At 48.0% G+C, this 15551-nt stretch overlaps 1 protein-coding gene across 7 annotated transcripts; it reads left to right on the forward strand.

Moving 5' to 3' along the window:
• Positions 1 to 1575: 1575 nt before the first annotated feature.
• HINFP (histone H4 transcription factor) lies at positions 1576 to 13155 on the forward strand. Of its 7 annotated transcripts, XM_021717673.1 has the most exons (11): positions 1576 to 1692; positions 5725 to 5915; positions 9484 to 9713; positions 9971 to 10079; positions 10260 to 10412; positions 10675 to 10729; positions 10931 to 11008; positions 11096 to 11216; positions 11301 to 11439; positions 11525 to 11649; positions 12175 to 13155. In XM_021717673.1, exons 7-11 carry the CDS (start codon positions 10996 to 10998, stop codon positions 12596 to 12598), a joined length of 822 nt encoding a protein of 273 aa, XP_021573348.1. In that variant the 5' UTR covers positions 1576 to 1692; positions 5725 to 5915; positions 9484 to 9713; positions 9971 to 10079; positions 10260 to 10412; positions 10675 to 10729; positions 10931 to 10995; the 3' UTR covers positions 12599 to 13155. The 7 variants fall into 7 exon arrangements, with proteins under 7 accessions (XP_021573348.1, XP_021573349.1, XP_021573347.1 ...); XM_021717674.1 differs by lacking the exon at positions 5725 to 5915; XM_021717670.1 differs by lacking the exon at positions 10675 to 10729 and having other exon boundaries at positions 1582 to 1702.
• The last annotated feature ends 2396 nt before the right edge of the window (positions 13156 to 15551 follow it).

A 15551-nucleotide genomic window follows, 5' to 3' on the forward strand; every position in this document is an offset into this window, starting at 1 on the left:
AATGCAATATCAATCTTAATGAGCTTTACTAAGATACTTTTTTTTTTTTCTCTTTTGATTAGTAGTTTCTGTCACCCAGGCTGGAGTGCAGTAGCATGCTCAGGGCCACCACAGCCTCAATCTGTTAGGCTCAGGTGCTCCTTCCTTCTCAGCCTTCCAAGCAGCTGGAGCCACAGGCGTGCACCACCATGCCCGGCTAATTTTTTTAAAATGTAGAGATGAGGTCTTTCCAAGTTGCCCAGGCTGGTCTTGAACCTGTGGGCTCAGGCAATCCTTTTGCCTCTGTCTCCCAGTGTTGGGATTACAGGTGTGAGCCACCGTGCCTGGTGACTAAGGTACATAATTTATTTAATAAATGTCCTGAACTCTTATGGAGTTTCGGTCATTGGGCTAAGTGACAGGGTCATAAAGGTGAAAAACGAGTTTAGTGGAGCTCACCAAATTAGTTTAGTGCAGCATGCAGACATAACAAGCAAATGCAATACAATGTGATGGAGCTATACTATTGGGAGATACAAGAAAGAGCTACCAAGGAAGACTTTTTGGAAAAAGAAGGATCGAGAGAGACCATACGAAATGAGTGGGAATCAAATAAATGTGGGAGACAAGGAGAAGGATTATTCCAGGTAGAGAAAACAAGTTATAGGCTTGAAAAGGAAAAGCTGAACGAAATTTGGGGCTGGAGAGCAAGAAATTAAGTCGAGAAGGACTAAAGATGCGGTTGGACCAGTAGGCTGGAGGGCCCAGATGCTGAAGGGTCTAGAAAGCCTCAGTGTGGTTTCGGGGCTCAGGGGATAGAGTGCCTTAGACTAGGTAAAGATCACTGCGTGCTCCGTGGAGGATACTTTGAAGAGAAAACAAGAGTGCTCGCAGCGGGACCCGTCAAACTAATGAATAGATCCCGGCAGGACGTCCTTATTCGGGAGGGGAGAAGGGGCGGGTGGGGGTAGGGTAAGGGCATGAAGATAAAGAAAGAGGGATACATTTGAGAGATGGTTTTCAAGTAGGTAGAATCCACAGGCCTAGGCAATGGATTTGACTTGACGGGTGAGAGAAGACTCAATGGTGACCGCCAGGTTTCTGACCTCAACGAGTAAATGGATGTCAGAGTAGTTCGCTGAGCCTGGGAACACAGGAGGCAGAGATATGGGGGGAAAAGAAGCCCACACAGCCAATACCAATATTTAAGAGATGAGAAGACTAAGACGCTGAAGGATATAGAGGCAGGGTCCTCGGTTAGGACGAGCAGCGCTGGGAAGCGAGCCACCCACGAGACTTCGTCCGCTCTGCCCCCGCGGCCAACTAACGCAATGAACCATGTTAGGGGTACCCCACTGGGCGCCTGCTTAGAGACCTGCGCATGCCCATTAGGTCCCGCGCGCCGAGTCTGCGCAGTTAGGAGAATTCAGGTCCTCGGGCTTCCCGCCTGCGCCCGGCCAGGAACCCCGTGGGATCCGCCGGCGCGCCACCTTCTAGCGTATCCCGTCGCCCCTCGCTTCAGCCCGGGACGCCGAGCTACCGTTCCCGCCTCTTCCGTGTTTTGGTACGCACGGGTTCCGTCAGACGCAACTGCCATTGGCTATCAGTCGGGTCTGAGAGCGGTGATTGGCTGCTCCTGCCCGTCGCTCAAGCGCCCTCCCCGGAGATGGTCGGGGTGGGACTTGAGCTGGAGAGACCCGGGGTCGACGAACTGTGAGCTGGGGTCCGGGCTTTGCGGGGGGCTGCATGAGGCCAGGCACTTCCCAGACTACCTCGGTGAGTCTTTCTCTTGCAGCTCAACTAGCCTGTTCTGCCCTAGCCCAGTCTCCTTGCTCCAACTCGCACCTCTCTGCTTTCTAGTCTAAGGGCTTCGCTGCCGCTGAGACTCGGTCACCGCCACGCCTTGGGGGCAGGATTCCGGGAAGCCTGTGGGACTGCGAGTGACAGCTTTTGCCCAACGGGGTGGTCTCCTTTCTTCTCTGAATTCTGCTCGTCCTTCGAGGCTTGGTCCGCATAGGGGAGCTTTCCCTTTTTCGCCTGCCCACGGGAATCTCTCTGTCCTGATCTTTTGTTTCGGTCGTTGTCTTCACTGATCAGAGTCTTAGCTCTTTGGCCAAATTGTGAGTTCTTCGGAGACCTGGGCTCCTTCTTTTCTTGAATACCATTCAGGGTTCATTCAGTGTTTCAAGTATTAAGAGGGAGGAGTGATGACCATATTGTTATTATATCCCACATCTCCCCAGGGTAGAAACAAGCAGGACACAGGAGGAAACATTAATGAAGGCTGGAGGACAGTGAAGAGGGGAGTTGGGAGCTTTGCCAAAGTTTCGGGTCATTCTAGATTGCTTACCAGGTCTTATCCACCAGTCTAACAGCAGATACGTGTTTAGAAGATTTGTGATCAGCACCATGATTGGCACGATGTAGGGACACAGATGGCTGTGATGTGGTTTCTGCTCAGAAGCTTTTTATAGTCCATTTGAGTAATCTAGACTAGAACACGTAACACAACCACGGGCAGCATGAAACTAGGGTTGAAGTTTTATGGTGTCAACTGCGCCAACCATAGAACCAAGCAAGAATAATCACTGAGAGGTGGGGTCGTTTACAAAGGCTTCTTGGAATGTGATTATTTCCTGATATTTATTGAGCATCCGACTTGGTGCTGATTTTGGGAAGGATGGTCCCTGTTCTGAGAAACTCCTGGTGCAGGGGAGACACGTTCTGTTGCATTGAAAAAGGGCTGTAATAAAGACGTGTATGGAATGCTTTGGGCAGGAGATGGCTATTCCAGCTGTATCTGGATGACTTGGGAAAGGAGTTGGTCAAGGAGAGGACATCTGGGTTTGAAGGATGAGTAGAGTTGCATAGACAGAGTTTTAGGAGAATATGGTACTTTCAAAGACTGAGATGATTGAATCAGAGAGGAGCAGGAAATGAATGGAGAGGGAAGCTAGAGAAGCAGTGTGGTTTGGGGGAAAGAGCATCGTCTTTGGATTGAAATAAGGGCACCCTTGCACCAAATGGAATGAAGTACGGAGAGGGCTCACCACAGGGCTGACACACTCACTGTAGCCCCCAATACATGTTAGTTTCCTTACCCAGACCCTGGAGAAGTAAGTTGAGGCCAACTTGAGAAGAGCCTTGCATTTCATACTCTAGGTGGTAGAGCATCAGAGGTGTTTTGGGATTTCATACCTGTTTAGGGAGGGTTTTCCTACTTTTCTTACCCCAAGGTATTTTTTTTTCTTTTTCTTTTTTTTTTTTGGAGTTGGAGTCTCACTCCGTTGCCAGTATTATAAAAGTAGTCAATATTTTCTCCTAATAAGGATTTACTGTGAGTTTACAACCAGGTCAGTAACCCTTTATACACCCTAGAGTGTCAAGGATGACAGGATTCCTCTCTGAGGAGGAGAAAAGGTTATGTAGATTCAGTAGGTATGGTAGGTTCATAAGCCTGTATTGGAGGCATTAAGGATGTGATGATTTTTTATACTTTCCTATTCAGGGAAGGCTCTTTTCAGAGTTTCTATTTGTTTCAGGTAGCCCCAAGGGAGTAGCAGGACCTAACATGGTGGGGGCAGCAAGAATCAGTGAGACGCCCTAAGAGAAGGTGGCAGTCAAAGCCTCTTAGTGAACTCTTTCCTCCCAGAACTATTGCTCACAGTGTCATCCTGTGTGCCTGTGGTTTTTTTTTCTTTCTTTCTTTCTTCTTTTATTCTCCTGGAACTACCTGCATAGAACTGGGGTCCTGAGTTAGAAGAGTTCTTGCCTTCCTGAATCCCAACTTCTAAGGGAGAAACTGGTGAACTCTACATTTGTGTGCATATTAAAAATTGAAAACCAAGCTGGGCTGGGTGGCTCAACCTGTAATCTCGCACCTTTGGGAGGCTGGGGTGAGTGGATTGCCTGAGCCCGCGGGTTTGAGACCCGCCTGGGCAGGCGAGACCTTATTTCTACAATAAATCAAAAAATTAGCCGGGTGTGGCAGCGCGCGCCTGTAATTCCGGCTACTCGAAAGGCTGAGGCGGAAGGATCACCGGAACCCAGCAGGTCGAGGCTTCGGTGGCCGGGAGCAGCCACTGCACTCCAGTCTGGGCAACAGAGTGAGACTCCAACTAAAAAAAAAAAATCGAAAACCTTTAGGGTTTTTTTTTTTTTGGTCTCTGTTTGTTTTGAGACAGGGTCTCACTATGTCGCCCAGGCTAGAGTGCATTGGCACAAGCTTGGCTCACTGCAGCCTTGACCTCCTGGATTCAAGTGATCCTCCCATCTCAGCCTCTTGAGTAACTGGGACAACAGGTGTGTGCTACTGCACCTGACTAATCTTTAAAAATTTTTTGGCCAAGTTCAGTGGCTCAGTCTGTAATCCCAGCACTTTGGGAGGCCAAGGCAAGTGGATTGCCTGAGCCCATGGGTTCAAGACCAGCCCAGGCAACTTGGCAAGAACTCGTCTCTACAATAAAAATTAAAAATAACTGGGCATGGTAGCGCACGTCTGTAGTTCCGGCTGCTTGGAAGGCTGAGGTGGAAGAATCGACAGAGCCCAGCAGGTCAAGGCTGTGGTGGCCGTGAGTGTGCCACTGCACCACAGCCTGGGTGATGGAATGAGACTCCAACCCAAAAAACAAACAAACAAAAATTTTTTGTAGACAGGGTCTTGCTATGTTGACCAGGCTGGTCTTGAACTCCTGGGCTCAAGTGATCCTCTTGCCTCATCAGCCTCCCAGAGTGTTGGGATTATAGGCATGAGCCATCACACCAGGCCAAAAACCTTTAGTTTTGTATTTGTCTTTCTTCAGCAAATATTTATTACATGCCTAAGCATGCCTAGCACTGTATGACACCCAAGGTGCAGTATAAACTGGGCAGATAAGGCTTATTATGTTCAAATGGAATATACATTTTAACAGAGGATGTTGGGGGACTGGTGAAATAAACCATTGGATAGGTTAGGTAAAGGCAGATTGTATGGCACTTTGCAAGTCTGCCAGGGAACTTATGACAAGATGTGGTTAGAAGAAAGGAGCTTCTGGGCTTATCTGCAGGCTATATCAGATAGAAAGAATATGGACTTTGGAGTCAGCCTGACCTGACCCTACCACATCACTAGTGTGTGGCCTTAGACAAATTAGTCAGCCTTTGGCCCCTTGGGTTTTTATCTCTAAATGAGGTTAAAGTTACTGCCTACTTCATAGGTGGTACTGTAATTAAATGACATAATTTCATAAGTAAAATGCTCAATATGCTGTTTGACTTATAGTAAGTATAGATTAAAAACAAAAAGTTTTGTTATTCCTGTTTTACAGATGAAACTGATCAGAAGTTAAGGGTTAAGTTCTTGGCCAAAGTCATACAGCCAGTAGGTGTTGGACAATAGGGCCTGAATTTGAATTCTGGTCGCTCTCCAAAGCCATCTCTTTGAACCTGAGCATTGTTCTGCCTCCCATAAGAATAATTTCTTTTTGGCAGATTTCTCTGAAACTTCATGAGGAAATATCTGTTAAAGTATTTAGCTCAATGCCTGGCACAGTAGTGTTAGTTTTTGTTCTCCCTTCCCGTGAACTCCAGATAGCTTTCAGGGGTTTGAGGAACTGCTACTCCTTCCTTACCAAAAAAGTGTGGGATTTCTCATGGGTTACTGGAAAAACACCCACTGATTCTAAACAGGATGTCTGCCCAGCTGTTCGCCAGAAACACTCGGGTGGAATCCTTGCAGCTGTGTATTTCTTCCTCTTCCTGTAGGGTGAAGGCCATGCCACCTCCTGGGAAAGTTCCCCGGAAGGACAACCTGTGGCTACAGTGTGAGTGGGCGTCCTGCTCTTTTGTGTGCTCAGCCATGGAGGAATTCTTTGAGCACGTCACTCAGCACCTGCAGCAGCACCTGCATGACTCTGGGGAAGAGGAAGAAGAGGAGGAGGAGGATGATCCACTTGGTAAGGACACAGAAAGAGGAAAGAGCTCAAGGGAAGATGGAAAGTCTGACTTTCCTTTCCCCAGAGGGAGAAGGCGGCCTTAGCAAATGGTGGTTTATTTTCCTAATTGTGCTTTTTTTGTTTATAAAAGTGTTATATTTCTCAGGTCGGACACAATGGCTCATGTCTGTAATCCCAGCACTTTGGGAGGCTGCGGTGAGAGAGAGGATTGCCTGAACCCAGGGTTCAGGACCACGCAACTTGGCAAGACTTCGTCTCTGCAATAAATAAAAAAATTAGCTGGGTGTGGTGGCATGTACCTGTAGTTCCAGCCACTTGGAAGGCTGAGGCAAAAGGATCGCCTGAGCCCAGTAGGTCGAGGCTGCAGTGGCCATGAGCATGCTATTGCACTCCAGCCTGGGCAACAGAGTGACTGTCTCCAACTCAAAAAAACAGTTGTATTTCTCAGCAGCCCTGTTCAAGAAAAAATAAATAAATTGTAAACTCATTTATAGAAAACTCAGTCAACAAGGATAGAAGGAATAAATCTGCCTTCCTGCCATAAAGAAGCAATTACTGACAGCACTTTAGTGAACTTTTTTTTTTTAATCAGAGTCTCACTGTCGCCCAGGCTTGAGTATAGTGGCGTGCTCACAGCCACTGCAGCCTTGAATTGCTGGGCGCAGGTGATCCTTCTGCCTCAGACTTCCAAGTAGCTGGAACTACAGGTGTGCACCACCACGCCCAGCTAATTTGATTTATTGTAAAGACGAGGTCTCCAAGTTGCCTAGGCTGATCTTGAGCACCTAGGCTCAGGCAGTCCTCTTGCCTCTGCCTCACAGGGTGCTGGGATTACAGGTGTGAACTATTGCACCCACCTTGATCATTCTTTTTGACATCTCTCTCTCTGTGTATACATAGATTAAATATAGAGGACTATATTTTTGTTTCTATAAAAAATATTTTACTGTACAAGCTAATGGCAACTTTTTTGTTTTTTGAGTTGGAGTCTCACTTTGTTGTACAGGCTGGAGTGCAGTGTCACACTCATGGCCACTGCAGCCTTGACCTGCTGGGCTCAGGCGATCCATCCACCACAGCCTTCCAAGTTGCTGGAACTACAGGCGCACACCACCACACCCAGCTAATTTTTTTATTTATTGTAGAGACAAGGTCTCGCCAGGCTACTCAGGCTGGTCTCGAACCTCTGGACTCAGGCGATCCTCTCACCTCCACATCCCAAAGTGCTGGAATTACAGATGTGCGCCTGGCGGTTTTTTGTTTTGTTTTGTGTGTGTGTGTGTGTGTGTGTGTGTGTGTGTTTTTTTGAGTTGGAGTCTCACTCTGTCGCCCAGACTGGAGTACAGTTGCTGCTCCCAGCCACCGCAGCCTCAACCTGCTGGGCTCCGGCGATCCTTCCGCCTCAACCTTCCAAGTAGCTGAAATTACAGGCATGTGCTACCATGCCTGGCTGATTTTTTGATTTATTGTAGAGATGAGGTCTCGCTGCCCAGGCGGGTCTCGAACCTGCGGACTCAGGCAATCCACTCACCTCAGCCTCCTAAAGGCACGGGATTACAGGCTGAGCCACCGAGCCCGGCTTTGTTTTGTTTTTTGACTTTTGTAGTATTTCCATTTTTTTAAAACTGCAACCACCAGTTAGGAATACATTTTAGATTATTTTAGAGACGAGATCTTGCTCTGTCATCCAGGCTGGAGTGTAGTGGCATGATCATGGTTTGCTGCAGTCTCAAACTCCTGGTTTCCAGTGATTCACCCCCACCTCAGCCTCCTGAGTAGCTGGGACTCCAGGTACACACTGTTGTGCTTGGCAGGAACATATTTTATATCAATCCTGTACACAAAAGTTAAAGAAAAACTTGAAATAATACTTATCTTCGTTAAATGCACTCTGAAATGTTCTATCTTATTGTCTTTTATCTAAAAAAACGTGGTTTGCAGTCTACTAGATTGATTTTACTACCCACTAATGGTTCACAACACAGTTTGAAAAACTTTGTTCTACAGAAAATAAGTAGGCAACTTTCCTTTTCCCACCCCAAATTTTGTTTTATGAGCTGTAACTGACAGTTTCAAAAATCAAGCCAGGCGCAGTGGCTCATGCCTGTAACCCTAGCACTTTGGGAGGCCAAGGGGGAGGATCCCTTGAGTCCAGGAGTTCAAGACCAGCGTGGGCAACATAGCAATACCCTGTCTCTATTAAAAAAAAAAAAAAAAAAAAAACATAGCTGGGCACAGTGTCTTGTGCCTGTAATCTCAGTACTTTAGGAGGCTGAGGCAGGAGGATTGCTTGAGATCAGTCTAGGTAACATAGCAAAACCTCATCTCTACAAAAAAGAAAAATTATCCAGGCGTGCCTGCAGTCTCAGCTACCCGAGAGGCTTAGGCAAAAGGATCACCTGAGCCCAGTAGGTGGAGGCCAGAGTGAGCCATGATTTTGCCACTGCACTCCAGACTGGGCGACTGAGTGAATCCTGACTCAATAAAAAAGACCCAAAAAAGTCAAGTAATATTTATACAAAAGAGAAATTAGGAGATGATTATATTTTCAAAACAAGTAAATTTCTTCAAAGCATTGAAGCTATGGTGCTTAGTGATGCTAGAGAAATAGGAAGTGGATTGATGGGGCCTTCCTGGAGAAGGCAGATCTTGAGCAGAACATGAGGGGAAGGAGGATAGTGGTTTCACAAGAAGTGGGAGGTGTCCGAGGTTGGGAAGCAGTGACTTTCTCAGGAACCAGAAGAAACTCTGAGACAGAGGTCATGCGTGCCAGGAACATCTGCTGTCCCTGAGTTTCTGGCACAGGCCTTGCACAGTGAACCTCTGCTTAGACCACACATCTTCATTTTTTTACAGATACTTGTCCTTCAGATCTCAACACAGGAACACTCCCAAGACACCCCTGTCTACATCAGATTACCTCTGTTTAATCTTTTTCTTAGCTCCACTTATATCCCTCCCTCATAACACATACAACTGGTTATGGTTTTATATTCATAGATGTGATTATTTGATCAGTGTTCTTTCTCCCTGTCTGAAAGCTATGGGAGGGCAAGGACTGGGAATCTCTTTATTCGTTGTTCTAGCTCCTGTGTATGGCACACAATTGATGGTCATTAAATACTGGCATTTACTGAATGAACTCCTGGTAATTTGGTCAGAGTCCAGACTCTTCACTCCCTGCTTAGTGCTGCAGGTGGAAGGAGAGCTGAACCTTGGAAAGTATCAGACTGTTCCAAGCCAGGCACGGTGGCTCATGTCTGTACTCCCAACACTGGGGAGGCTGAGGTGAGAGGGTTGCTTGAACCCAGGCATTCGAGACCAGTCTGGGCAACTTCACGAGACTTCATCTTCACAATAAATCAAAAAATTAGCTGGGCATGGGTGGCGCCTGCCTATAGTTCCAGCTACTTGGAAGGCTAAGGTGGAAGGATCACCTGAGCCCAGCAGGTTGAGGCTGTGGTGGCTGTGAGTGTGCCACTGCACTCCAGCCTGGGTGACAGAGTGAGACTCCAACTCAAAACAAAAAGAAAGTATCAGACTGTTCCTTCTACACCCCTTTCTGCAGAGGAAGACTTCTCCTGCTTGTGGCAGGAGTGTGGCTTTTGTTCTCTGGACAGTTCATCTGACCTCCTCCGCCATGTCTACTTTCACTGTTACCACACCAAGCTGAAACAGTGGGGGCTACAGGCCTTGCAAAGCCAGACTGACCTCAGTCCCTGCATCCTGGACTTCCAGAGCCGGAACGTCATCCCTGACATCCCTGACCACTTCCTGTGTCTGTGGGAGCACTGTGAGGTCAGCAGGCAGTGCCAGTAACCGGGGTGGAAGGATGCTGGGGATCTTAATTCAAGATGCCTTGACCCTTTCAGGGATGCCTTATATTTCCAAGATTCTTGCTAGTATTTCTCCTCCATTTCTGTGTAGCTCCTTCAAACTTTCCCAATCCCACCAAATTAATTTGGGAGAGAACCAGGAAGTCCCCTTTGGACATAGAGGGGTAGGAGTCCCTCCACACACCCCTCAGTCCTCATCCCATGTTGCCCCTGGTGCAGAGTTCCTTCGACAATCCTGAGTGGTTTTATCGGCACGTGGAAGCACACAGCCTGTGCTGTGAATACCAAGCAGTCGGCAAGGAGAACCATGTACTGTGTGGCTGGAAAGGTAGGACCGTTCCTTAACTGCTGGCCTCTGGAAGAAACCTGGGGCTGCTAAGGGGCTAGAGCAGCCAGGCGTGGGACTAGCTCTGCAGGGCAAGATTGGTTGCTGGCTGGAGAGACTTGGGGGTACCAGAGCCTGCTCTGGGGTTTTGTGGCTGGAGACTGAAAGGGCCTTCCTTCCCAGGCTGTACCTGCACCTTCAAAGATCGCTGTAAGCTTCGAGAGCACCTCCGCAGCCATACCCAGGAGAAAGTGGTAGCCTGCCCCACCTGTGGGGGCATGTTTGCCAACAACACTAAGTTCTTAGATCACATCCGTCGCCAGACCTCACTGGATCGTAAGCAGTCAGATGAGACGGGATGGGTGCAGGCTGTCCTGCTTGGAGTGGGGCTGGGGGCATGTTTCTAGGGGAGGTGGCTACTGAAGAGACCTGTAACTTGGCTCCCTCTTCTTTTGGGATTCAGGCACCTCCCACAGTCTCTTTGCTGAGTCAGATTAATAGACATTGTTATTTAATACTTAATATGTACCATCTCAGTTATCTCAGAGAATCCTCACTACAGTCCCATGAGGTAGGCTTCTTATCCCCCTTTTTGCAGATGAGGAAACTGAGGCTCAGAGAGGTTAAATCACTTACCTGAGATCACACAGCTAGTAAGTGGTGAAGTCGGGATTCTGACTCAGATTCTCGACTCCAAGTCCCATGCTCTTTCCATGATACTACGTCCATCCGTAGCTCCCTAAGCTCCCCTTTCTCCTTGGGTGGTTCCCTTTTGCCTGGGATGGTTCCCCTTTCCTCTCTGTGCCTCTCCACCTCCCTCACAGCCCTCCATTCTTCTGCCTGCCTCACCTCAGAGCAGCACTTCCAGTGTTCTTACTGTTCCAAGAGATTTGCCACGGAGCGGCTATTGCGAGACCACATGCGCAACCATGGTGAGTGGCCTGCGTGCCCAGCCTCTGTACCCGCCCTCCAGGTTTCCGCCAGTCTCCACATCACAGCCTCCTCTCTGCTCCTCTCAGTGAATCACTATAAGTGCCCTCTATGTGACATGACCTGCCCGCTGCCTTCCTCTCTCCGCAACCACATGCGCTTTCGCCACAGTGAGGATCGGCCCTTTAAATGTGACTGTTGTGACTACAGGTAAGGGAATCCAGGGGCCAGAAAGCAGAGCTCGTGTCCCAGGGTCCCCCATGCCCTCCAACCCCTCCTGACCTCTCCTGGCAGCTGCAAGAATCTGATCGACCTCCAGAAGCACATGGATACCCACAGCAAGGAGCCAGCCTACAGGTGTGACTTTGAGAACTGCAGCTTCAGTGCCCGCTCCCTCTGCTCGGTCAAGTCCCATTACCGCAAAGTACATGAAGTGAGTGGGACTGGTGGTGGGAAGGCTGGCAGAATGGGGGGGCGGGGTGAAGGGCTGACCTCACTCCTCCCTCCCTCCTCCTCAGGGAGACTCAGAGCCAAGGTACAGATGTCATGTGTGTGACAAATGCTTCACAAGGGGCAACAACCTCACCGTGCACCTTCGCAAGAAGCACCAGTTTAAGTGGCCGTCAGGGCACCCCCGTTTTCGGTATGTCAACCCTCCCCTCCAGATTAACCCACATTTTTCCCCATACCTTTTCAACACGTTTTAAAAACCTTGAATTTGATGGTGTTTTGATGTCTACCAGCTCCATTTAGGCTCAAAGATCCCTGAGAATAGCAGTGGAGCCAAACTTGTTTTTCTGATGTTTAAATCCAAGGCACAGTGCCAAAAAAATGATGCCAAAAGTCCTGCACCCAGAACTAGAGCTAGAGTCTAAGGGTCCTGATCCCTAGCTCCATGACCTTCTCATAAATCCTTTGACACTCCCACCCTCCAACACATCTCTCTCTGGATTGGGTTTCTACCTAAAATTTTCCATTTTGAATAATGATCCTTTTTACCTTTTCTTCCACATATTCCACTAAAGACCTTTTTTGACTTCAGCTTCCTTCACTTAGAATCTCAGGGCTTCTTCCATCTCTTGTATTTGTCTCTTACCTTGCGAACCTCCAGGCCATTTCTGCATTCCCCTGCCTATGTTTACTGCCCTTTATGCTCCTACCTCACCAGGTACAAGGAGCATGAAGACGGCTACATGCGACTGCAGCTGGTTCGCTATGAGAGTGTAGAGCTGACACAACAACTACTGCGGCAACCGCAAGAGGGGTCGGACCTGGGAGCGTCCCTGAATGAGAGCAGCCTGCAGGGCATCATTTTAGAAACAGTGCCAGGGGAGCCAGGTACTAAGGAAGACATGGAAGAGGAAGAGGAGGGTAGGGGCAGCGAGGGGACAGTCCTCTCAGCCTCTCAGGACAACCCCAGCCCTGTCATCCATGTGGTGAATCAGACCAATGCCCAAGGCCAGCAAGAGATTGTCTACTACGTGCTGTCTGAAGCTCCAGGAGAGCCCACCCCCGTCCCTGAGCCACCCTCAGGGGATATCATGGAAGAACTTCAAGGAATAGCTGAGGAGTCAGAAGTCCAGATGGTGTGAAGCCTGCAGAGCCAGACCATTCCTACCCCAGACCCCGGGGTTTGAGCCAGGCTGGTGATGTGCCTCTAGTGGGTAGCCCTTGCCAATGGATGCGTCTAGGGGTGGTGCTGAGAACAGTGTGGTCTGCTGTGGCCCAACCCTGCATCATTCTGTAGTCTCTAAGGATTTCTTTTTTCTGCCAGATTGCATTTTGTTGGGAGCCTGAGGAGTTTGGATTCTTTGAGGGGACTCTGGATGTGTATGTTCTTGTTAAGGGGGTTATTATCAGGCTTAATTATGACCCCTAAGACATGCTAGATGGTGATTAAATCCTTAGTCAACTCACATCCATTCCCATTTATAGGGGTCCTTAGGCCCAGGGAACATGTGTGACTGGTCCCTACAAAGGCCCTTTCCTTGTCACCAGCTGAGGCATTGAGAACCAAGTAATCATTTCCCTCTTAAGTTTCTTCTACAACCCCAAGGACTTTAATGGTTATCCTCAGGGATGGGGTTATTGGCACTGAGTGTGTGTATAACAATTGTTTTTGGTAATAAAAAAAATGCTTGGGCTGTTATTCATTTCCTGTTCCTTATGTTCAGTGGCCTAGGTAACGAGGAGATATAGCCATCAAGAAGAGGAGCTGAGTAATTAGGCTTGTTCCCCTTTTACTGACTGGGGTCATTTGTTTTTGTTTTTAACTGCCCTATTGTCTTCCCCTTCCCCCTTTGGGGAAACTTGTCTGTTTCTTCAGAGAGCATCTGCCATCTCCATGGAGGCCCCAGACGTTTGGCCATAAGCAGGCAGTAGCAGTGCTGTAGAACAGCCAACTATGCCTACACCCTCAGTCTTGATTAGGACCCAGTGCCTCAAGGGTTGGGCTTCTTTACCAGTAGGGCTGTGAGACTAGAGGAATCCGGAGGTGGAGGGTGGATTGGGAAGCCTCCCAGGGAATAATGGCAGACACTCGGGGCCCAGGAACTAAGGTAGAAAATTGTGTGTTGAAGTGTGCATTTTCCTGGGGAAAGGATCTATTTTTCATTAGATTCTCAAAGAGGTTGAAATTCCCCCAAATAAAAACCATTCTTGAGGCTGGCTCAGCTACTGCTCAGCGCTCTATCCATTCTTATGATCTCTGCCACTCTGGAGAGATCAGGAAAATACTCAGGGATCTTGAGTGGTCAGATTGCTACCTGAAAAGGATTTCTCAGCCTTTTTTGAAGGACCTAATTTTGTTCTTATTACAAAAAACTGTATGTGCCTATTTTGGAAAGGATTAGAAAAGAAAAAATTTTTTGCCATCAGCCATTTACCGAGTTCATGCTATATTCAGGCACAGGTGCTATGGATACAAATATGAACAAAACCTAGGCTCTACCCTGGGACTTTGCAAGGAAGGGCTAGATAAGCTGAGTGATAGAAGCTTATCAGTGTTCATTTAGAAGTTCCAAATAGGAGTGGACTGTATTTCCGGGGCAAGGGATTAAGAAAGGGATCATCCAGGAAAAGACCTACCTAACCAAGACCAGAGGGAGACTTTTACTATCATCATCATGATCATTATTATTATTACTGTTTTTGAGTTGGATCTCACTCTGTTGCCCAGGCTGGAGTTCAGTGTCACACTTATGGCCACTGCAGCCTCAACCTGCTGGGCTCAGGCGATTCTTCTGCGTCAGCCTTCCAAGTAGATGAAGTACAGGCACATGCCACCATGCTGGGCTAAGTTTTTGATTTATTGTAGGGACGTGGTCTCGCCAAGTTGCCCAGACTGGTCTCGAACTTCTGGGCTCAGGCAATCCTCTTGCCTTCACCTCTCAAAGTGCTGGGATTACAGGTGTGAGCCACTGCACCTGACTTTTTCACTGCTCAGAACAGTTTTTGAATTCATCGATTTGGATGTCTTTTAGTGCTTCTGTTGGGGTTTTTTGTTTGTTTTTTGTTTTTGTTTTATTCAGAGTCTTACTCTGTCTCCCAGGCTGGAGTGCAGTGTCATGCACACGACCATCGCAGCCTCGACCTGCTGGGCCCAGGTGATCCTTCCGCCTGAGCCTTCCAAGTAGCTGGAACCACAGACGTGTGCCACCATGCCCAGCCAATTTTTTGATTTATTGTAGAGACGAGGTCTCGCCAAGTTGCCCAGGCTGGTCTCGAACCCCTGGACTTAGGCAATCCTCTCACCTCAGCCTCCCAAAGTGCTGGGATTATAGGCTTGAGCCACTGCGCCTGGCTGTTCTATTTTTTGTTTCACCTATTCCACATTGGCAAAACGTGAGGACTTTTTTCACCCACAGAAATGAGTCACTCCGGATGAAAGCCAGTGAATAGGGAGGGTGGAGCATGGAGGTCATGCTGCTTTTTGGTCAAAAACTGCTGAACACTGCAGTGTGGGCAGATACATTGTTATGGTGGAAGAACCAGTCATCTGTTTGCCACTTGGGACGTTTCTTTCACAAATCATGGTGCAAACTTCTCAAAACTTCCAGATAAAAATTTTGGTTGACTGATCGGGAAGAATAAATTTTAAAAGTACTACACGGGGCCCAACCTCCAAAAGATAATTCTGGGTGTTTTTTTTGGGAAGTGAGAAAGGATTTATTGAGGACAGAAAAGCTCCCACAGCGGGAGGGGACCCGAAGGGGTCGCCTTGATGTTTTTTTTTCAAAATCCCCTTTTGTATTTACTATCAAATTACATTTCTAATTTTTTTTTTTTCATTTTTTGGTGCCTCTATTTGCTGGTGTTTTAAGCACTGACTTGGGCTGCCCCTTGGGTAATCCAGCACTACTGACTTCATCCATTCTTCCATGAGCAGTGCCTTAAGAAGCAGGCCAGCATCCTATGAAAAGGGCCTTTCCTATTGTCTTATCAGTCATGCCCATGCAGAATCCCAATGCTCTGTCTGGCCATGCAGACAGCAGAAGAAATTCTGGTCTGCCACCAGGTGATTCCTTTCCCTAGGAGTGGAATCGT

The sequence above is a fragment of the Carlito syrichta genome, unplaced genomic scaffold (assembly GCF_000164805.1).
Source record: "Carlito syrichta isolate Samal-C Ts95f unplaced genomic scaffold, Tarsius_syrichta-2.0.1 Scaffold309899, whole genome shotgun sequence".
NCBI lineage: Eukaryota > Metazoa > Chordata > Mammalia > Primates > Tarsiidae > Carlito > Carlito syrichta.